The following is a 22,751-nucleotide window of genomic DNA, read 5'->3' on the forward strand; positions in this document are numbered from 1 at the left end:
AATGGGCTCTGCTACCAGGCAGCACCTCTGGAATCCTCTGCCCTTTCTCCTCCCAGGCCCAACAAAAGTTCTCTGAAAGAAAAACCCAGTCCCACTCGTTTCTAACATCCCACCAGAAAGCGCTGTTCCTCACAGGCCTTTGGCGGTAGATGCTGCTGGCTAAATGGAAGAAGACGGCCTTTAACAAATATCGTGAGTAAAAACCCCTTTCCACGCCCTCCAGGTCAGCAGATCTTCCACCGGGACAGGACGGAGATGGCGGCCACCCCCTGCTGACGACCCATCACCAGGGACTGGGCAGCCTGGGAGAAACGTGCTTTACCCTGGTCGAAGCCGCTGCGTCTGTAATAGGCCAGCGCCACTTCCTCCACAGAGCACAGGACTGCGGCAGGGGCGGTGGGCTCCCCAGCCTCCATCACAAACACAGACTTGCCCATCCCGCGCTGCGGGCACAGCCGGCCCGTGATGGTCACCTGAGATGGCAGAAGGAGAACATCCATCAGTCTCCCTCGAGCTACAGTCCCTGCAAACCCGACTTTCATGTCTTAAGGACACACCTCGCTCTGCTCCCCGTAAGCCACCTATTCAAGCAGAGCGCGAAACCATGTGACCCATGCTCTGGCGACTGTGAGGGTATGGACAGGCCCCCGGAACAGGGGAGACATGGACCCCAAAGCTGCTCTCTAGGGGCCCTGACCAAGCAAGAGACACTGGCAGAAGGCTGTGAGCTCCTCACTCCGGAGTTTTATAGAAAGTCACTCCGCCCAGGGCTCAAGCAGACCCACGCCCCGACCAGCCCAGCTTCTGATGTAGGAGCCACTGGTGTGAAAACGGAGTCCTGTCCTAAACGAATACTAGAGTTTCTACGTCTAAAAGAAAATGCATACGAGAAACTGTTCTTAGGCTGTTTCCTTTCAGGAAAAAAACCAGCAAATCCACTTAAGTCCAAAGTGCCCAAAGGATATTTACTTACATGTTTGACATCATCCACAGTTATTTCTGGCAGCTGATGGAAGAGGTGCCTGTACTTCTGACAGCTCGGAGACTCTCTCAGGCGCAAAGCTCGCTGATACAGTGAAAGACGATGTCCCGTCCTGACTTCTGGATCGGCCAGCCCTTCTGTGATGCACTTAACAGCCTAGCGAAGAACATGGTCCCACATCAGGATCCTGAAAGAGCTCATGGCAGCGTCCGCTAATTTAATGTGACAGGAAACCCCACTGTTTTTTAATTATTCAATTTTGCTAATTACTAAATGGGTAAAGTAATACTTCCATAGATAAAGGGTATTTCTTTAGATCTCATTCTGTTCCATTTCTTTCTTTTTTTAAAGTAATCTCCACGCCCAACGTGGGGTTTGAATTCCCAACCCTGAGAGCAAGAGTCGCCCACTCTACCGACTGAACCAGCCAGATGCCCCCATCATCCTGCTACTTTTAATGCTCAGGTCCACTCCAGGAACCACAGAGCTGGCCCAGGCTCCTCATTTACAGGGAGAAGAATCTTGTGTTTGGAGAAGTTAAATGCATTTCTCAAGGTTACTCAAAGTTGGACCAAAAACAAAAGTACTGAAAATAACATAACATACGACTTCAGGCCTCAGAGGATGACTAAAATCAGAAACAAGGAAAATAATAAGCGCTGACAAGGATGTGGGAGAAACCGGCACCCACGTGCACTGCTGGCAGAAATGAAACATGACTCAACCCTGGGGAAGTCAATGTGCGGTGCCTCAAAAAGCTAAACACAGGATTACTGCATGACCCAGCAATGCCACATCTAGGGACATCCCCGAAAGCACCAAAAGCAGCGTTTTGAAAGATATTTGTAAACCCATGTTCATAAGCGGAGTTATTCCCAACAGCCAAAAGGTGGAAGCGAGCCAAGTGTCCATGTGGAGACGACTGGACGGACAGAATGTGGTCAATCTGTACAATGGAGTATCATTCAGCCTTGAAGAGGAAGGAAATTCGGATACTTCCTACAACAGGGCCGAACCTGGAGCCCAAGCTGCCAAGTGAAACAAGCCAGAGACAAGAAAGACGAAATACAGGAAATACCTAGAACAGGCAGCGGACGAGCCATTACCAGGGGCTTCTGGCGGGGAGTGAGGGTGGGGGGGGGCAACAAGCAGCAATGACTAGCTGGCTGCAGAGCTTCTGTGTGGAGTGATGACGAAGCCTAGAAACGGACAGCGGTGGTGCCGGCACAAACACCTGACTGTAACCAATGCCACCGAATGTTCTGTATTAGTTCTTCTGATAAGAGAATAAAAAGTAAAAACCAAACAAATAAAAAAACATGCTGAAAATCAACGAAAAGATCAGACCATCAGGAGTGGAATGGTCAAAGGACCGGGAAGGGCAAAGGAGACCCGGGCTCTGTGACCACGTCCACGGGGAGGGGCCGGCCACCCACTGAGCGCTCTGCCCACAGATTCCTCCACCGGAGACAGATGTGAAGAAAGAAAGGCGACAGTGATGAAATGAAGACCATTGGTGCGGCCAGGAAGCTCTCTGAGAAAAGGCCAAGAGGAATGAGGATGTTCTGTCAATCTCAAAAATATCTCCATGGCTCTTCTACCTCTGTGCTCCTGTGAGCAGAACTGTGAACAAGGGGTAAATCCAAACCCTCTGGAACCTCTATTTCAATGAAAGAAGGAAGTAGGGGGTGGCTCAGTGGGTTAAAGCCTCTGCCTTGGGCTCAGGTCATGATCTCAGGGTTCTAGGACTGAGCCTCACATCAGGCTCTCTGCTCAGCAAGGAGCCTGCTTCCTCTTCTCTCTGCCTGCCTCTCTGCCTACTTGTGATCTCTGCCTGTCAAATGAATAAATAAAATATTAAAAAAAGAAGAAGAAGAAGAAGGAAGCAGCATAAATACAGGGTTTCTCTGCCTTTGGCTGTGGGGCCACCAGACGCCGTTTTTTTGCTATTTCAGCCTGAGTCAACACGGAGGGGTAAGGAAGCACCACACCCACCTCCAAGAAAGAAAACAGCTTTTACCAGCTTGAAGCGCTTTAGGCAACAAGGCACTTTCTCAGTTTAAGGCAGTAAAAATAGTCTGTCCTATTTCCACACCCATGGTCAACTTTTCCACCTCCACCTCACCCTGATTCACTTCATGTTGCCGCTGGAAAAAACAAAAGCTTCCAGAGCCACAGTCCCCACCGTTCAATTCAAACAGGAGGCTGGTGGGGAGGAACCCCAGGCAGCCACACAAAGAGCCGCTGTTGCCTCTGGTTTGCAAACCCCACCCCTCCTCAGGCTACACCCTGGAGTCCCAGGAGGCCTGACCACACCCTTCCCAGGGGAAGGAAACCTCTTCCATCAGACTTTCTACCTGGAGGCCCAATGCAACAAATGAATAAAATCACCATTTCCAAAACAAAAGGACCTTCCTTGAAGGCACCTGCGAGGATGGGGACCTCTAATTCTCTGGCTCCCTCCCTTAATTCCTAAACCTCAACACAGAGCTGACTACCAACCCCTCTCCAGAATCAGTGTAAAGTGCCCTGTCCTCATTGTAATGCTTCTGTTAGCTCTTGGGGGGTTGGAAGAACTTAGACAAAAGAAGGTTAAAAAATATATATTCTCATGACATTTAGGTTTGTAAGGTACTAACATTAGGCTATGCATTTTCACTTAGGCAGAAGCTAAAGAAGGCTGTGCTGAAGCTAGTTACTGAATACCGGTTCGAGGCGTTTCAAGTGTTGGTGTAAGTTGAGCGCCAGTCTGTCCCACCACCGGCCTCTGCTGTCGGGACAATACACTCTCTGGGACAAGAGGCTTTCAAGCTCCTTGACTGCTTCCTGTTCCAACAACAACAACAACAGAGAAAGCCCATTAGACTCGTACACTCCAAAAAAAGGAACTACATTTAGTAACCAATAAGGTTGGCAAAGTACACTTAGAAAGCCCATCTTCCATCCGAAAAGGAGACCAAGGACCCTGGAGTGAGAACAGGACTCTGAGACGTTCCCCCTGGAGCAGGCCCGCGCCTCTGAGGCATCGCCCGCCAACCGGTGAGAGAGTGTACGGAGCTCCGTCAACACCGCGGACTGGTATTCTCGGCGCAGCAAGTCCACGGGCGCGGGGCCGCACACAGTCAAGTTCTGGGCAGCCGAGCACTGCTCCGGGGCCGCGAGCGCATGTGCTTCTGGGAACACAGCAGGTCACAGGGCCGACCGATGGTGTGAGGAATGAGGCGGGCAGAAAGCAGCGACCAGTGTGTTCATCTAAACACCCCTCTCAGCAGGGAGTCGTTTGGGTCTAGATTTATACACAAACTGTTCGGTTTTATGGTTCATCGATCTCTTTCAACATCTAACGTCTTCCTGCAGCACGTGCAGCACAAACGCCCGTATACTCGCAACTCTGGGGCTCATAGACTCTCCAAAGCCAATCCCATGGACCCTCTTGGGTTTCACGAACCCATGTTAAGAAGCCCAAGTTCTGGGCGCCTGGGTGGCTCAGTGGGATAAGCCGCTGCCTTCGGCTCAGGTCATGATCTCGGGGTCCTGGGATCGAGTCCCGCATCGGGCTCTCTGCTCAGCAGGGAGCCTGCTTCCCTCTCTCTCTGCCTGCCTCTCTGCCTGCTGTGATCTCTCTCTCTGTCAAATAAATAAATAAATAAAATCTTAAAAAAAAAAAAAAAAAACTAAGAAGCCCAAGTTCCATGTATCCTCTTTGTAAAATAGCATTTTCCACAACGTTAACATAACAAAAGCTAACTCTACCACTCTCACATTTTGTATAGGGAGGGATGGGACCAAATCTCTGATTTGTGATTTTAAATTACTTCCAGGCAGACCCTGCCAGCTGTCCGGGAAACATCAGCAGAGGTGAGGTTTCCACCTCGGAGATTTTGGGAGCCCTCCCAAGTCACACGTGGAGTCCTGACAGAGACTCACTTAGGCTGGGGCTCCCCGCACGGCTCCGTCCAGGACCACCAGGCCCTTCTGGTGCATGCACAGCCACTCACACGCAGAAGAGACGGCTGGTTCTCTGGCCATCTCCCCACTAACCCTGGAGACAGCAGGCTGCCCACATCAAGCATGCTTTCGTGACATTTCGTGACATTCCTGTATGCTGAGCAAGTGGAAAATGCTAACAGGCGGGCTCTCCTGTATAGCTTACCGCTGACCTACCCGTAAGCCAGGGGTCGGGGCTTGTGCTCTAACCTCATACATGTGAAGTCGCTGCAATATTTCAACAGTCCGAGAGAAAATCCTTGTATAAATCCACCCAACAGTAAAACAGCGCAGAAACACTGGTAAGTTCTCATGGTATCTAAAATGAAGACGACACCAGCAGTTTAGCAATCTGATTTATTTGTGACAAAACAATTATAAAAAGAGACAAAGCAGACCGAATTTTTAGCTTTTAAAAAGATACATTCCAAATATTGTCAGTTGTACGCAATTTTCTATATCACACACCTGCATTCTTCTAGCCAGCCACCATTTCCTAGGACACTCCTTGGGATAAAATAAGAACCACTGAAATTTTCTAAGCCAGGGGTCAGCAAACCCAGGCCAATCCCGGGCGCACCAGCTGACCTTCTATGTCCTGCAGACTAAGCATGGTTTTCCCATTTGGCAACGGTTAAAATAAATGAAAAGGAGAATAGTCTGTGGCATGTGAAAATTATGCACAACTCAAATTTCAGGCCATAAATAGTGCTGGCATCTTGCCCCGCCGGTTCGTTCACATTCCTCCAGGGGCTGCTTCTGCTGGGGACAGCAGAGGTCAGCAGCTGCCACAGAAGCCAGCCAGCCTTTTATGAAAGTCGTCTACCAACCTCTGGTCTACAATTATCTAACTTCCTAGCTACGATTTTCTTTTTTTTTTTGATGAAGAAAATCACCTACTAACTTGTTTTAACCATCTGTCTTGCTGCTTGGTGTCAGAAATGTTAATAAATTGACCTAACTTGTCATAAGAAGATCTTCCAGTGTCCATGGGTATCATAGGAGTAGCGACTCTACATTGGTTATCTCATTTCTAGAAAGGCCTTTCAGGGAATGGCTTAATTTTCAATCTGAATTATAGAATACTTCTAAAGGAAATATGGGCAAATGCAGTTTTGTTTTTTTTTTTTCCTAACTTTAAAGATTATTTTCTTGGCGATGATTTTTAAGTCATTATCATTTCTTTTTTTTTTTTTAAAGATTTTGTTTATTTATTTGAGAGAGAGACAGTGAGAGAGAGCATGAGAGGCGAGAAGGTCAGAGGGAGAAGCAGACTCCCCATGGAGCTGGGAGCCCAATGCGGGACTCGAGCCAAAGGCAGTTGCTCAACCAACTGAGCCACCCAGGCGCCCAGTCATTATCATTTCTATATGAACTTTATATCCTAAAGGTTTTTTTAAAAGAGCTATTGAATAACACAAATTTTTCTCACCCCTATGTAAAAATAAAGGAACAAAATCTCTTAACAAATACAGAATATGTTTAACATTAAGAAAAAAAAATCATGTGTTGTGTACTTGATCTTTTAAAGAAAATGTTAATTTAGTTTTCTTTTTCAGATTAACACCTACTTGAATTTCCATTGGAAGAACACATCTACCATGGCTCTTACCACCTCTGTCCTGCTTCTGGGTTTCCCAAACATTTAAATTCAGCTGACCAATGTTCAGAGAAGCGAACATACCAAAAGATGGTAAGTTAAGGGAATAGGAGATGCATAAAAAGGGTGAAAGGAATTAAAAAGTACAGACTTTCAGTTACAAAATACGTGAGCCATGGGGATGTAATGTACAGCATGAGGTTAATAATACTGTATTAATAACTCAGTTATTCAGTTAATAATACTGTATATTCAGTTAATAATACTGTATTGCATAACTCAAATTTACTGAGAGTAGAAAAAAATTTTCTAAATATGGTGATGGATGTTAACTAGACTGTGATGATCATTCTGCAAGACAGAAATATCAAATCATTGTGCTGTAGACCTGAAACTGATACAATGTTATGTCAATTATATCTCAATTAAAAAAAGAAAAAAAGAAGGCAAGTGGAAAGCCATTTGTTTACTCCCATGCCTGTTGTATAGCAATCCGAGTTCTAGAAAATTCACTTCAGACCTGCAGACATTTCCTTCTTCCTCACACAACACCGACTGTGCAAATCAAGTGGGGAATTCAACTGCGCAGATGATCTGACCCCAGAACAAAAGGACTAAGGGCTTCACGAAGAGAATTACTTCAAGTGGTCAGAACAACTTGGTTAGAGAAGTAAATCTTGACAGGTACCTGGAAAAGATCTCACCTCAAGGAAGGGTGGCTTTTTAGTTTGTTCCAATCACGTTTTGCGCATTGAGAGAGCTCGTGAGCTTCTTTCCAGTTCCCGTTGGCCATCGCGGTAGAAATGTCATTCAGCATGTGCGCAGCGGCTGCATATCTGGGGAAAAACCCCACAGCATCCAAGTTCAAATGTGAATGAACATTTACATAACACACACCACATCCTATCCCCGAGATCTAACCCTGTAGGGCAAAAGTGTGTTTTTTGAAAATATGAAGGGTATTTAAATCTGATTCTACTAAAAACACTGTACGATGGCCCTGAAGTAGCCTGAAACAATGAACACAGGCTAGCCAGCTGGAAAGATAAAAACATTCACATATTGTTACATAACACGTTCCATTATATAAATGTAGTATTTTTTTTTTTAAGATTTTTATTTATTTGACACAGAGAGAGAAGTCACAAGTAGGCAGAGAGGCAGGCAGAGAGAGAGAGGAGGAAGAAGGCTCCCTGCGGAGCAGAGAGCCCGACATGGGGCTCGATCCCAGGACCCTGGGATCATGACCTGAGCCAAAGGCAGAGGCTTTAACCCACTGAGCCACCCAGGCGCCCCTATATAAATGTAGTATTGATCAGCTCATCAGTTCTGATTCTTGGTACTCATTTGTTCATTCAAAAATCTGGCAGAAACCCCGGAAACACATAACCAACTTCGAAATCACATTAGGACGTAGATCTGGTAACAGTCATTCGGTCAGAGGTAGCCCGGCAAAGGCTGCGCAAAGAGACACTCTTTGGGAGACAGCAATGCTGAAAGGTTATGAAACCACTTAGCTAAACAGAGACAACTTCTTGCCTCTTTAGGTACCAAAAGCAAAGACATTTGCCCAAGTGATACTTTGAGTGCAAGGTCATTGTATTTTGGACTCACATCTAAAAGAAAAGCACAGGGCGCCTGGGTGGCTCAGTGGGTTAAGCCGCTGCCTTCGGCTCAGGTCATGGTCTCAGGGTCCTGGGATCGAGTCCCGCATCGGGCTCTCTGCTCGGCAGGGAGCCTGCTTCCCTCTCTCTCTCTCTCTCTCTGCCTGCCTCTCCATCTACTTGTGATCTCTCTGTGTCAAAAAAATAAATAAAATCTTTGAAAAAAAAATAAAAATAAAAATAAAAGAAAAGCACAAAATATTACTATGGGCAAACGTGTTCAAATAAGAAGAAAAGAAATTGCCTCTCAATGTAGAAATTTGCTCAAGAGCTCTTAGATCTAATTCTCTCATAAAATGCTACTGGATAATTCTAAGTTTGATAAGAAAAGAGAATGCAACAGGGAGAATTGTCCAGAAGCCGGCCCAGCCCCGCAGGACCTCCTCCGTGGTCAGGAGCGTCAGGAGCAGCCCCCACACTCCCAGCCCTATGGACCGCACAAGCCCCACCTTCGAGGGGCCACTGAGACCAACCCCATCGTGCCTCATCTCCGGATCCATCTCCAGTGCCACTGGAAAGGGTTACCGGCTCTCATTTCATCCATACTCCCAGTACTGCTGGGAACTTCCCGTTCATCAGCCCCTCTCCCATTTCCTCAACCCCTTCCCCCCACCCACCTGTGTCTCCTGCGTCCTCTAAACCCCAGTTAAGAACACGGCCTCCCCCTCCATGCTGCACCCCCAGCCCTCTCACATGGGGGATAGCTCTTCTCACAACCCTCCCACCCAGAGACAGATGGAGGAGACTCCCTTTCTTTGCAGCTGCTTCCAAATCTTACTGTCCCCTCCTTGCAAGCCCCCTATTCCTTGGAAGCCTGTGCTCCCTCCTTGTGGGCACCAGCCTGCCTCCGGTCTCGTCTTGCTCTGCCTCGTGTCTCCAGCCACAATGGCCTGAGACTTCAAACTCTGTGACCCTGCAGGGCACGCCTAGCCTCGAGACCTCCAACCAATGACCCTTTCTCCACCTCCCTTCTGCTACCCACATGCCCACGGCCGCTCAGAACCGCTGTCTCCGATGCACTGCATCACCCTCAAAATCTTCATTTTGGGCATTTCATTCACTGACCTCCACCTCCAATCCTTCTGGCTCACTTAGTGATGGAAACAGTTCTCCAACTTCACCGAGACCCACCATGACTCTTTTCTCCAGCCACAGAGCCTCCTGTCCTGCAGGCTTCCACCTCTTCCCCGCAGAGTCGACCAGCCACTATTCATTGGTGAATCCGCACTGACATCGGGCCCACTCTCGTCACGGTGTCCGTGGTGACCACCCCCTCTGAGCCTGGACCCAGCTCCCTGAACTATGCTGAGCCAGGCTGGTAGGCTTCACTGTAATCCAAGACCACGCCTCAGGCCAGCCCTGCTCCCCCGGGGAGCCTGCCCACCTGCCCACCCTGCAGGACTGCTGGGTCTTACCTGTGCCTTCCCAACTGCACTCCCCATGCAAGCTTCCCCATCAGGCTCTCCGGCAGGGACAGAGGCCGTGGGAGGGGAACCTCTCAGCTTCCCATCACAGCCGCCTCACCCCTGCCCCCATTCTACCCTCCCCCAGTGCTCCGAACCCCAGCCCTCCCGTCTCCCCAAGGCCTGCCCTTCCTGTCTGTCCCCTCTTCCTTCCAGTCAGCCTTTCTTTTCCACCGGTGGTCAGGGCCCGAGTACACAAACACCCTCCCACTGTGCCCTCAAAACAGCAGAACAATACTGCTTGCCCTCACACTCCACTGCAGCAGCAGCTGCTTCAAAGCCAACCTCTGACTCCCCTTCTTCCCAGAATGGCTCCTGTCCTCACCGTCATCCTCCGCGGCTCTTAACACGGGCCACCAGCCGCGCACATCTCGCTAAATCCAACGGCTCTGCTTCCAGGCCCACAACTACTCAGCCTCCGAGTGACTGCAGACACGCGACCTCCCCCGCCCCGAGCCACTGTTTTCTAGACTTCCACATCACACGTGCTCCCGATCCCTTCTACCCCAACTTTCCTCGCTGCTCCTGCTCTCTCCCTGACCTCCGAACGCTGGCTGCCACAGCTCGGTCCTCTGCATCCCCGCTTAGGGGTCTCTCCAGTTCCAGGGCCCCAACACCATCCATGTGCTGGTGACTCCAAATGCTCTCTCCAGGCTGGAGCTCCTCCCTGAGCACCTGCCGGCATGTCCGGTGCCTCACCTGAATGGCTAGTGGCATCCCTCCCGCCATCCCTCCCTGATCCCCAGCTCATAGATGGTACCCCCAGCCCAGTCGGAACACCAGAGCCTTCCATGACTCATGCTTGTCCTTCTCCCACAGTAGCTAGTCATAATCATAATCAAAATCAAAATCAAGGCTTGTCTCTCCCCCTTCCATTCACCTCATTGCCACTGCCACAGCCCAGTCAAGACCAGCAAAGTTAAGCTGGCCTTCTCATGGCTTCCCTTGCTTCCTTTCACCTCCTATTCCACAGGATGCTTTTGGAAAATGTGAAACAGATCACTGGCCTGCCTAAACCTCTTCCACGGCTGCCCACTGCTCAGAGAACACCACTGAGTCTGCTCACGGGGCTTCTGAGGCCGAGCGTCCCTGGCCCCGCCTTCCTGTCAGACTACTGCCCTGGGGCTGTGGTCACAGAGGTCTTCTCCACCTCAGAGTTTCTCCACCTCAGCAAGCTCGCTCCTACCTCAGGAGCCTCCTGAGGCTCCTGCCTCACACATGCTCCCTGTGTGACCTAAATGCACACCCCCTCCCCTCAATCCTGAGGCTCAATCGGAACGTCACCTCTCCAGGGACACTCTCTCTACAACGTGGAACCTGCCCAGTTGGCCCCTCAATCATCACAGCACTTTTCACATGCTACGATTCTTCTTATTTTCTGTCTCTCCCAAGAAAACAGAACCCCATGGTGGCAAAGACCCTCTGTGTTCTTGCTGGAACCCCACCACCTAGGCCCATAATAGGTACTCAACACTCAAGTCAAGTATATTGATGAATGAGGAAGAAGGAAAGACAGGATGAATTATTTCGTGCACCATTGTGACCAATAAGAGTTTTCAGACCAGGTGTCACGTGACCAGGTATTATGCAATTACCGTTCCTGAAGCCAGTTAAACCCAGTTTCATTTATATGTTAAGGCCCTTTGTCCAACAAAAGAAGTTTCAGTTATTATTTATAGGATACCTTCTTTCTCAAAGGAATCTGACATGGTTTCTTTTTTCTCCTGGCTCTCCCACTTTTAAACCTGTCAACCACAGTTTTCTCAATCACAGAACTGAAAAGTAATCTCTTAGATATGACAGTAATAAGGACAATTATGCTAACTAAGACGTACTAAGCCATCCCCAAGGGCCAGGCTCAAAGCACTTTACATGTATTAACAGAGATCTGGAGGAACATACTATTATTCTCCCTATTCACAGATAAGGAAACTGAGGCACAGGGTGGTTTCCTGTTCATTAGTACAGAGAGATTGGAACTTGCCTTCAGTGTACACAGTCTCTCAAAAGAGAACAGCATAAACTCACTAAAAATGAAAAGGTAAAAAGATACAAGACAACTCAAAATAGAGTAAGGACATATTCTTATTAGAAGAATTTATTCCAATCGGACACAAATAAGACAGCGAGCTTCCTGAGAGCTAAGAAAACTGGGCTAGAGTCAGTTTATATCAACGCTGCTTTGATTCAATAATTTCAATGTTATTTTTAAAGCACACATTAGACAAATATAAACAACTCTCCTAAAATCACATATCAGAATCAATTTCAGTTGCTTCTGAGTCATAAACTTTAAGTCAAGAATCAGAAGTGCCATTTTAGGAATCTGAATTTATCTTTCTTATAAATGATGAGTTTTTAAAGGAAATCCAAGTATTTTTTTTTTCCTCTAAGACCTATACCATTCTTTACCTAAACCTACTTTTGACAGTCAGATCAAACATTCACTGAGGGCACATACCAAAACAGATTGGTGACAATCTCTAACCTAGCATGTGCATGATTCGAGTATATGCACACAAATTAGTATTAGCTTTAGCTGAAGCACTATTGCTAGGAAAACACTCACCTTCAGCTTTGTTCATGCCAACAACATATTCACAAGGCAGGTTTTGTTCAAATGTCTGTATTTACAACACATTTCCTGCCAAAGCTACTTGGGAAAATGAGTCAGGGAACATTTTTGTAGTTCTAACTCAAAACTCACTGGTTTTGGCAACCTTAATCTAAGCACATTTCTACATTCTCCTTAGAGTCTCGGAAACGTATACAAGTCAGGCAGAAAGACAACAAAAACACAAAAAAATTAAAAGACTGCTTTGGCTGTGGACTTGGGTTTCTACTGTAAAAGGCAAACAATAATAATGAAACCTTTTACATACATGTAAAGTGACACAGTTATTACTATGAGCTAATATGATCTTACCTGATAAGATCGTCTCTGTCTAGGAAGATCTGGGTTTTCCGATTGATGGTGTACCTGGGAAACTCCATTCGGCCAAGATTGACCAAGAGCACAGTAGAAAGCTGTCCCTGACCTCCACAGGCAGCATCCTCATCTTCCAGTGAGTCCGTCAATGAAAACAGCAGCAAGACCCGGGAGAAAACAGCGCGAGGACCTCTGCAGACTCGCAGTGACTGTCCCGCCAAGCCTTTAGCTCTGAAAAATGTACAATACAGAAATAACCTTCTGGTTTTTTTAAAAAGCATTTGGATGTTAGAGTTTACAAATTATTTTCAAAAAAAAAAATAAAGATAAGTGGCCTCCGTTATTCTAAGCCTAAAGTTAATCTACCACTTCCAGCTGTGCAACCCTGGAGCCTAACTTAGCCTCTTTGGGGCTCAGAGTCCACCTAGGAATATGGTGAGGAGTATGTGAAATTCCATCTCCAAATGGTTGCACACATAGTTTGGCGCAAGAAAATAGCAACATAGGGTTTACATGGGTCGTGAATGTGTAAAATACCAGGAAAATTCATAAAAGTATTATCTATTCGACATTAGCCATTCTCACCTCTTGACAAGTGACATTCAGATTAAATCATAGTTACTTATTTAAAACATCATTATTTGGGTGCCTGGCTGGCTCAGTTGGAAAAGCATGTAACTCTTGATCTTGGGGTTGTGAGTTTGAGCCCCATGCTGGACACAGAGATTACTGAATAAAAATGTTTTTTGAAAAAGTGAAATAAAATGCCATAAGCTGGTGGTTAGGTAGCATTATTTTGTGCACCAAGAAGTAGTACCAAGATTTGGTGCTGTTCTGTGATTTGCAAAGTGGTCCAGAAACATCTCCACTCCAGGGTAACCTGAGAGGAAATTCAGTTTGATTCTGGATGCCTTCGAGGTAGACCTGGAGGTCTGAAATATATTCAGAGCCACTTGGGCCCTCTGGCTCTTACAACTTGGATACCATCTAGAACAGGGTTTCTTAAATTTGGCACCACTGACATCTGGGCAGAATTTTTTTTTTTTTTTTTTTTTAAAGAATTTACTTATTTACTTGACAGAGAGACAGAGATCACAAGTAGGCAGAGAGGCAGGCAGAGAGAGGAAGGGAAGCAGGCTCCCTGCTGAGCAGAAAGCCCGACTCAGGGCTCGATCCCAGGACCCTGACATCAAGGCCTGAGCCGAAGGCAGAGGCCTAAGCCACTGAGCCACCCAGGTGCCCCAGGGCAGGTGCCCCAGGGGAGGAGGGTGCTGTCCTGGGCATTACAGGACGCTCAGCAGCATCCCTGGTCTCTACTCACTAAAGCCAGCAGTACCCACTTCCCTCTTCATCAGGACAATCAAAGATGCCTCTAGACATTATCAGATGTTCCATGAAGGGCAAAGTAGCCCCCAGTTGCGAACCACTGGCCTAGTAGAAGACCTCACTTTTCCCGTCCATCCCAGCAGCTACTAACCCAAAAGCAGTGCTGCATCTCTAGGAGCGTTGCAGAAATCACTGCTGCTATCAGGTACATGAGGGGACAGAAGTGAGATTCCTATCACACCACTACTGAATTGAGAACCATTCATCTGTACTGATATAAAGTGCCCACTTCCTCCACCTCCAAGTCTCTGAGTTCAGAAGGAACCATTAAACATGGTAAAATAAACAATGATTATCTACTGGGATTAAGAAAGTATAAATAATGTGCCTTTTTTTTGTTTCTTCGTGATAATAACAGAGTATGATAACAAGGCACTGCCCTCCTGAGGGCTGTCAGAGACTCAGGTTCCACTGCTGGGCTCTACAACAAAATGCAGAAATAAAGTACAGTCCTGAAGGACAGAGATTTTAGTACAACTAAAATAGGCTTGAGAATGTTATGTTTCTAACAAGTCCAAAGTCAGGGATAAAAAAAAAAGTTAGCCTTATTTCTTTTATTTCTGTTCATATGCTTAGTGTTTATGCTGAGAGAGGGGTGCTAATTTTAATGTTCATTTTCTTATAAAATGTTATATAAGGATAACATAAAATACTTAAATACAATTACAGAAAGGACTTAAATGCAGGATACAAAATCAATGTACAGAAATCTGTTGCATTTCTATACACCAATAATGAAGCAACAGAAAGATAAATTAAGAAAACGATCTCATTTGCAATTGCACCAGAAATAATAAGGTATCTAGGAATAAACCTAACCAAAGAGGTGAAAGACCTGTCGTCTGAAAACTATAAAACAATGGTAAAAGAAAGTAAAGATGACACGAAGAAATGGGAAGGCATTCCATGCTCATGGAGTGGAAGAAAAAATATGGTTAAAATGTCTATGCTACCCAAAGCAATCTGCACATTTAATGCAATCCCTGTCAAAATACTAATGGCATTTTCATAGAATTAGAACAAACAAGGCTAAAATTTGTATGGAACCATAGAAGACCCCAAATAGCCAAAGCAATCTTCAAAAAGAAAAGCAAAGCTGAAGGAATCACAATTCCAGACTTGAAGTTATATGACGAGGTTGTGGTAATCCGTTATCTCTACAGCCAACATAAGGCTCAAACGCACAATCCCAAGATCAAGAATCCCACGCTCTACCAACTGAGCCAGCCAGGCACACTCAGAGCAGCAGTCATCAAACTGTATGGTGCTGGCACAAAAAGAGACACATAGATCCATGGAACAGAAAAGAAAATCCAGAAATGAATCCACAATTATATGGCCAAGTAATCTTCAATAAAGCAAGAAAGAATATGGGACCTCTGGGTGGCTCAGTCAGTTAAGCATCTACCTTCAGCCCAGGACATGATCCTAGGGTCCTGGGATCAAGTCCCATATCAGGTTCCTTGCTCAGCAGGGAGCCAGCTTCTTCCTCTGCCTGCCACTCCCCCTGCTTGTGCATGCTCTCTCTCTCTAACAAATAAATAAATAAAACCTTAAAAAAAAAAAAAAAAAGGCAGGAAAGAATATCCGATGAGAAAGAATGAGAACGGCAGCATCTTCAATAAATGATGTTGGGAAAACTGGATAGGAACATGCAGAGGAAAGAAACTGGATCACTTCCTTATACCACACACAAAAATAAATTCAAAATGTATTAAAGACCTAAATATGAGTCCGGAAACCAAAAAAATGCCAGAGTAGAACATAGGGAGTAACCTCGTTGACATCGACTGTAGCGACTTCTTTCTAGATATGTCTCTAGAGGCAGGGAAACAAAACCAAAAATAAACTATTGGGACTTCATCAAGATAAAAAGCTTCTGCATAGAGAAGGAAATAACAAAACTAAAAGACAGCCTATGGGATGGGAGAAGATATTTGCAAATAACATATCCAATAAAGGATTAGTATCCAAAATATATTAAGAACTTAAAAAGCTCAACACCCAAAAAACAAATAATCCAATTTAAAAAATGGGCAAGAAGACATGAACAGACATTTTTCCAAGGAAGACATCCAGATGGCCAAGAAATGCAAAAAAGGATGCTCATCATCACTCATCATCAGGGAAATGCAAATCAAAACTACAGTGAGATAGTACCTCGTACCTGTCAGAATAGCCAAAATCAACAACACGAGAAACAACAGGTACTGGTGAGGATATGGAGAAACAGGCACTCTCTTGCAGTGTTAGTGGGAATGCAAAGTGGTGCAGCCACTCTGGAAAACAGTATGGAAGTTCCTGAAAAAGTTAAAAATAGAACTACCTTATAATCCGGCAATTGCACTACTGGGTATTTACCCAAAGAATACAAAAATACTAATTCAAAGGGATACATGCACCCTGATGTGTACAGCAGCACTATTCCCAGTAGCCAACTTACGGAAGCAGCCCAAGTGTCCATTAACTGATGCATGGATAAAGATGTGGGGTGTGTGTGTAATAGAATATTATTCAGCCATTAAAAAAAAACAATGAAATATTGCCATTTGCAATGACATGGGTGGAGCCAGAGAATATTAAGTGAAATAAGTCAGAGAAAGATAAATTCCATATGATTTCACTCATATATGGCATTTAAGAAACGAAACAAGCAAGTAAAGGGAAAAAAGAGAGAGAGAGAGAAATCAAGAAACAGACTTAATTACAGAGAACAAGCTGGTGGTTACGCAAGGGGAGGGGAGCATGGAGGTGGGTTAAACAGGTGATGCGGATTAAGGAGGACACTGGTCATCATGAGCACTGGGTGTTGTACCCAAGTGCTGAATCACTATATTGTACACCTTAAGCTAATATAATACTGTACATTAATCGACTGGAATTAAAATAAAATTTTAATTAAAAAATTTAAAAAGAAAAGACTTAGGAGACATTTAACATACCAGAAAGATGAGGATTTTATAATCCTAAAGTCAACTAGCTATAAATAGATAATTAAAATATTTTTTAAAATCTATGGTATAAACTTTTTGAAGTGTTAGTAGTGACAATTTTCTTAATAATGCATGCCTCATCTATACGCATGTTTTATAAAGTACTAGTATTTGTAGTGCCTTCCCAACAAAGATGGGCTCCTGGTACACAACAGCTCAAGTCACTTGAGCACATGCACATGTATGAAGGTATGTACATTCAGATATACACACAATATATTAGACAAAATAAATAACACTGACATTGTTTTAAAGTGTTTTCAACAGCATCACTCACTTCATCCTTAACAACTCAAGAACAGTAGATTCCCAGACTAAAATTAATATAGTTGTTTTTTATAGATAATGTGAGTAGAAGAAATAAATTCTCGAATTTACATCTTTCCCAAATTGAAACAGTTCAAGGTCTTCACAAAAGCAAAAGAAACAGGGGCGCTTGGGTGGCTCAATGGGGTAAGCCTCTGCCTTTAGCTCAGGTCATGATCTCAGGGTCCTGGGATCGAGTTCCACATCGGGCTCTCTGCTCAGCAGGGAGCCTGTTTCCTCTCTCTCTTCCTGCCTCTCTACCTACTTGTGATCTCTCTCTCTGTCAAATAAATAAATACAACCTTAAAAAAAAAAAAAAAAGGAAAACAAACAAACCACAGTTTCTGGTAAATTTTATGTCCTAAACTCAAGAAATGTTGCATTTTGGGGCCTAGGTGGCTCAGTGAGTTAAAGCCTCTGCCTTCAGCTCAGGTCATGATCCCAGCGTTCTAGGATCGAGGCCCGAATTGGGCTCTCTCCTTGGCGGGGAGCCTGCTTCCCCCTCTCTCTCTCTCTGCACGTGCCTCTCTGCCTACTTGTGATCTCTGTCTGTCAAAAAAAAAAAAGTTGCATAGTAAGACTGACAGATTACACTTGAATAAAAAGTTGACTAAAGGAAGTATTTGACCTAATATATTACCCTTAAATCCTGTAGGAACAGTACTTGTAACTACATTTTTCTTGAATAATAAAATGAGAATTTACCAAATGCTTACCGTCTCCGTATTTTTCTTATTCCTAGAATACTATTACAAGAATTATTAATAATAAACCAAGAAAGAATCCAGACTATTGTTATACAGTTCTTCTGCCTTCTCAATCTAAATGCAAATGAAATAAGCAATTATAATCCAAAAAAAAGTACCATTTGTTATCATGAGTTAATCTGTGCTATCAACATTTTAAATGTTTTTACTGTAACAATATCCAACAAAACCTTTTCAAAATCACTGCACCGACTCCAGGCTGATTCTTGCCCCAAGTGCAGACTGAAGGCTGTTTGGCCAGTTTGAGAAAGGTGTCCACCAGCTGCTGTTTCTGTCCGTTGGGATGCACCAAGTGGAAGGTCTTCGCCAGGGTTTTTAGTTCAGGAGCAGAAAGCAGTTCAAGCACTTCAGAGAGTTCTTGCAACTCAGACTCTGAAATGGATTAAAAAAAAAAAAAAAGGTTAAATATAGTTTTAAAGATTTTTACTGTTTTCTAGCTCTATTTACTTTAAGAAGAATGAAGCTTAGTTAGATGCAAATATAATGATATTCTACCGCAGAAATCTTAATTAGTAGGGGCACTGGTTGGCTCCATTGGTTAAGCTGTCCCACTCTTGGTTTCACCTCTGGTCACGATCTCAGGGTTGAGAGACTGAGCCCCACATCAGGCTCTGCACTGGGCATGGAGCCTGCTTAAGATTCTTTCTCCTCCTCTCCCTAGGCCCCACCCCCTTCCCTCTCTTAAAAAGAAATTGTAATTAGTTTGACAAACCAATTATTACAGAACATGGAAAATGGTAGGTTATCTCATAGAAGTTTATAGAACAGAATTTCTTACCAAGAACTAAAGGAAACTGAATAAAATAAAGATACATATGGATAGCTACTATGGCTTGGACATCCTCTTACAAAATTCACTGGTGTGGGGCGCCTGGGTGGCTCAGTGTGTTAAGCCTCTGCCTTCGGCTCAGGTCATGATCTCAGGTTCCTAGGATCAAGCCTCAGCAGGGAGCCTGCTTCCCCATTTCTCTGCCTGCTTCTCTGTTTACTTGTGATCCCTGTCTGTCAAATAAAAAATAAAAATAAAAATAAAAAATTCACTGGTGTATTTGCTCTCGGATTACAAGGCCTCCAACCAGACCTCTCCCAAAGAGGTCAGGGAGTAAACTGACCATCAGCCCTGCTCCCCTCCCCACAGGCTCTGGCAGGACACCCCTTCACGGGTTCACTCACTCAACACACATAGACATGTCTGCTATTATGGGAGCCAGACACCATGCTAGGCCTGGGATTCAGCTGAGTCGTACCTAGCTGATCTGCCTTCAAGGTGTTTACAGATTAGGGCAGTGTCTTTTTCCGCCATTTAGTAACTACTTACAGGGTGCACAATGCATGCTGAGGAACGTTCGATGGGCCGGTGCACACTACAATGAACAAACCACAACCTCCTGGCCCACAAGGAGCTCACCTTGTATATATATAAGCAAGTATATATACATATACATATATATATATAATATAAAAATATAAATATATATTCTTATATACTTGTATTATATATAAGCAAGTATCTATGTCATGCCGGTAACGACTAGAAAGAAAAACAAAACTGACCAAGGCAAAGCAAACATGGTGGGAGGGCTGGCTGTATACATGGGGCAGTCAGGCAAATCTCTGAAGAGGTGACACAGAGCAGAGCTAGAGGAAATGAGGGAGGGAGCGTGTGGCAGCAAGCACAAGGCTCTGTGAGGGGAGCGCACCGAGCACAATGACGAACAACACAGAGTCCTCTGTGGCCATGGCGGAGTGAACAGGAAGGACAGCAGAGCCGGGGCCCAGGGGCTGTACAGATCGAGGGCAGGACTTGGACTTGACTTGCAACAGTGAGCCACTGGGGTTCTGGTTTTGTTGCTTAAAGGTCATTTTTTTTTTAATATTTTATTTATTTATTTGACGAGAGAAATCACAAGTAGGCAGAGGCAGGCAGAGAGAGAGAAAGGAGGAAGCAGGCTCCCGGCTGAGCAGAGAGCCCAATGCAGGGCTTGATCCCAGGACCCTGGGATCACGACCTGAGCCGAAGGCAGAGGCTCTAACCCACTGAGCCATCCAGGTGCCCCTTAAAGGTCATTTAAAGGTAAGTCAAGGCTCACCTGGCACGCCTGCCAAACTTGTAAATTTATGAATCTGCACAGAATCCGCACCAAATCCTCGCAGTCAGCTGAGGACAGGAACTCACAGGTGGCCCTTAAGGCACTGGTGTGTGGGAAAGAGTGCTCCAAGCAGGGCTGTGTCCCGCTGCCCAGTCCCTCACATTCAAGCCTCTTCACCACGCCTCTCTGCCTTTACCCCAGCCCCGCCACCTCACCTACCCTCTCCTTACCAACTGCTCTGCGGGACAAACTTCCACACTGAAACCATCCGGCTTTCGCCTGATTTGCTTCTTTCAGTCTAAACTGTCAGCAATTACCCAACACTCCCACTCTCCCTCCGCCCACATTTCTGATACGATCCTGCAATCAGTACGGGTAGGTGCTTAAGGAATGCCACTGACAAGAAGAGCAAGGCCATCAGTCTGTCTCCTCGGCTTAAATCAACGAACTTCTGAGGCAACCCACTCCAAAACTGTAAGAGCTGTATGTGTGTAGGAGTGGGTGGATGGAGATTCCAGAAGTACTATTAGCTGCAAGCAAGCCAGCTTTATTCTCTCACAAAGATGAGCCATCTGAATAAGTCAGACCTGCTGGAAGGTGAGAGCTGAGGAGGGATGAGTTTCTTTGGTGGCCCATGGCCATGTGGCTCTCCAAAGGGGACTTTATCATCCTAAACATGAGACAGTCAAGAAAACAACAGTAGTCTTCACCCAGGCTAAGAATGGCTTTAACATGAATAATTTGTCCTCAGGTTAAAAACTCCATTTAAAAACAAAACAAAACAAAACAAAAACAATTACTATTTACCAGGCACCAAGCAGGAGAGGACACCATACTGGTATCACCAGAGTCTGCAGAACTTAGCTCTTCATGTCCTATTTCCATTTTCCATTTTCTTTGACCAACCATACCTGTCTGCAGAAAGCCTGCTTGCTGCAACTCTCCAATCACAGGTGTGAGGTCCAGGGCAATCTCTTCATATTCTAATTTATTCATCTTAATCCAGCTGAATTTACGTTGAAAAAGTCTTACATATAACTTCTGAGCACTATCTGGAATAAAGTTAAGAAAAATGATGAAAAATATTAGCACTCTTCTTAAAACAACCACTCTTCATGTTTTGAAATTGAGTGTAAAAGTAAAACATATTCTATTAAAAATAACACTTATGCCGAGGCACCTGGGTGGCTCAGTCCGTTAAGCATCTGACTCTTGGTTTCCACTCAGGTCATGATTTCACGGATCATGAGATCAAGCCCTGCATCGGGCTCCCTGGGTAGTCTGCTTGAGTCTCCCCTTGTGCCTCCCCTCACCTTCATGCATGCTTGTGCTCTCTATATGTAATAAATAAAACACATCTTAAAAAAATAAATACAGGGGTGCCTGGGTGGCTCAGTGGGTTAAAGCCTCTGCCTTCGGCTCAGGTCATGATCCCAAATTCCTGGGATCGAGCCCCACATTGGGCTGGCTGCTCTGCAGGGAGCCTGCTTCCTCTTCTCTCTCTGCCTGTCTCTCTGCCTACTTGTGATCTCTGTCTGTCAAATAAATAGATGAAATCTTAAAAAAAAACAAAACCAAAACATACATTTTATGCTTACTCAACTGATCTTCCAAGAAAACATTTTTCTTCCTTTGGAAAATAAAAAATACTTCAAATAGAAGTCCTCATGGAGACATCTCCCTGTCTTGTGCACCTGTCAGCACAGGACAGGAAGAGCATCCAGGGTAGGAAGCCTAGGGCCACCTCTGCCACTTCTGAATTATACGAGTCTATGAACTTCACTGAGACTCCATTTTCTCTTCTGTTAGAAAAGGGGGGGGACTGGGGCAGTAACATCATCTTCCTTTCAAAGTTGGTGAAAAGATTAAAAAAAAAAAAAGATGAGGTAAGGGTGCCTGGGTGTCTCAGTGGGTTAAGTTAAGCCTCTGCTTTCAGCTCAGGTCATGATCTCAGGGTCCTGGGATAGAGCCCTATGTCCTGCTCGGCAGGGAGCCTGCTTCTTCCTCTTTCTCTGCCTGCCTCTCTGCCTACTTGTGGTCTCTCTCTGTCAAATAAACAAACAAAATCTTAAAAAAAAAAAAAATGAGGTATTCAATGATTGGTGGATCAACCACTAAAAAGTTCCAATACTGATAATGATTATTGGCCATTTCAAAACTTCAAAGAACCAGGTTTCCCCATTTCCCACCACCACCATTTTTCCTCCCTCAGAGAAGCCCTACCCAAAACTCTAGTTACTTTGTTCTCTGCTTTCAGTTCACTATGCATGATTCTATTGTTGGCTAAATATAATCTGAAAAGATTTTCAAAGTATGCGTAGCTTTGGTAAGGCAGCCATCCCTAACTCAGTGATCCTGGTAAAGTTATTTAGTTAACCTGGTGAGTTTTCCTGTTACCAGGATTATCTTTAAATTTCTGCCAGTTCTAAAATGGTATAACAATACTTCTTAAATCTTCAATTTTTCCCCCTTTTTTCTTTAAAGAGGCAAGCTCTTATTACCAGTACTTATTTTCACACGGAGACATTGCAAATGGTATCTGTGGGAGCCATACACAAGAATCTACAGAACTTGCACTAGGGAA

The 22,751-nt window shown here is 44.9% G+C and overlaps 1 protein-coding gene across 2 annotated transcripts in view; it reads right to left on the bottom strand.

The window, feature by feature from the left end:
• The window catches only part of FAN1 (FANCD2 and FANCI associated nuclease 1), a 33,253-nt gene that overhangs the window by 7,349 nt on the left and 3,153 nt on the right, over window positions 1-22,751 (bottom strand). For both annotated transcript variants that reach the window (XM_044230792.1, XM_044230791.1), the window contains exons 3-10: window positions 21,079-21,219; window positions 18,248-18,449; window positions 12,623-12,856; window positions 7,274-7,405; window positions 5,180-5,288; window positions 3,689-3,808; window positions 974-1,138; window positions 323-473 (exon numbers count right to left, since the gene is read on the bottom strand). In XM_044230792.1, the coding sequence (XP_044086727.1) occupies window positions 323-473; window positions 974-1,138; window positions 3,689-3,808; window positions 5,180-5,288; window positions 7,274-7,405; window positions 12,623-12,856; window positions 18,248-18,449; window positions 21,079-21,219 (1,254 nt within the window). The remainder of the gene's footprint in view (window positions 1-322; window positions 474-973; window positions 1,139-3,688; window positions 3,809-5,179; window positions 5,289-7,273; window positions 7,406-12,622; window positions 12,857-18,247; window positions 18,450-21,078; window positions 21,220-22,751) is intronic.

The sequence above is a fragment of the Neovison vison genome, chromosome 13 (assembly GCF_020171115.1).
Source record: "Neovison vison isolate M4711 chromosome 13, ASM_NN_V1, whole genome shotgun sequence".
NCBI lineage: Eukaryota > Metazoa > Chordata > Mammalia > Carnivora > Mustelidae > Neogale > Neogale vison.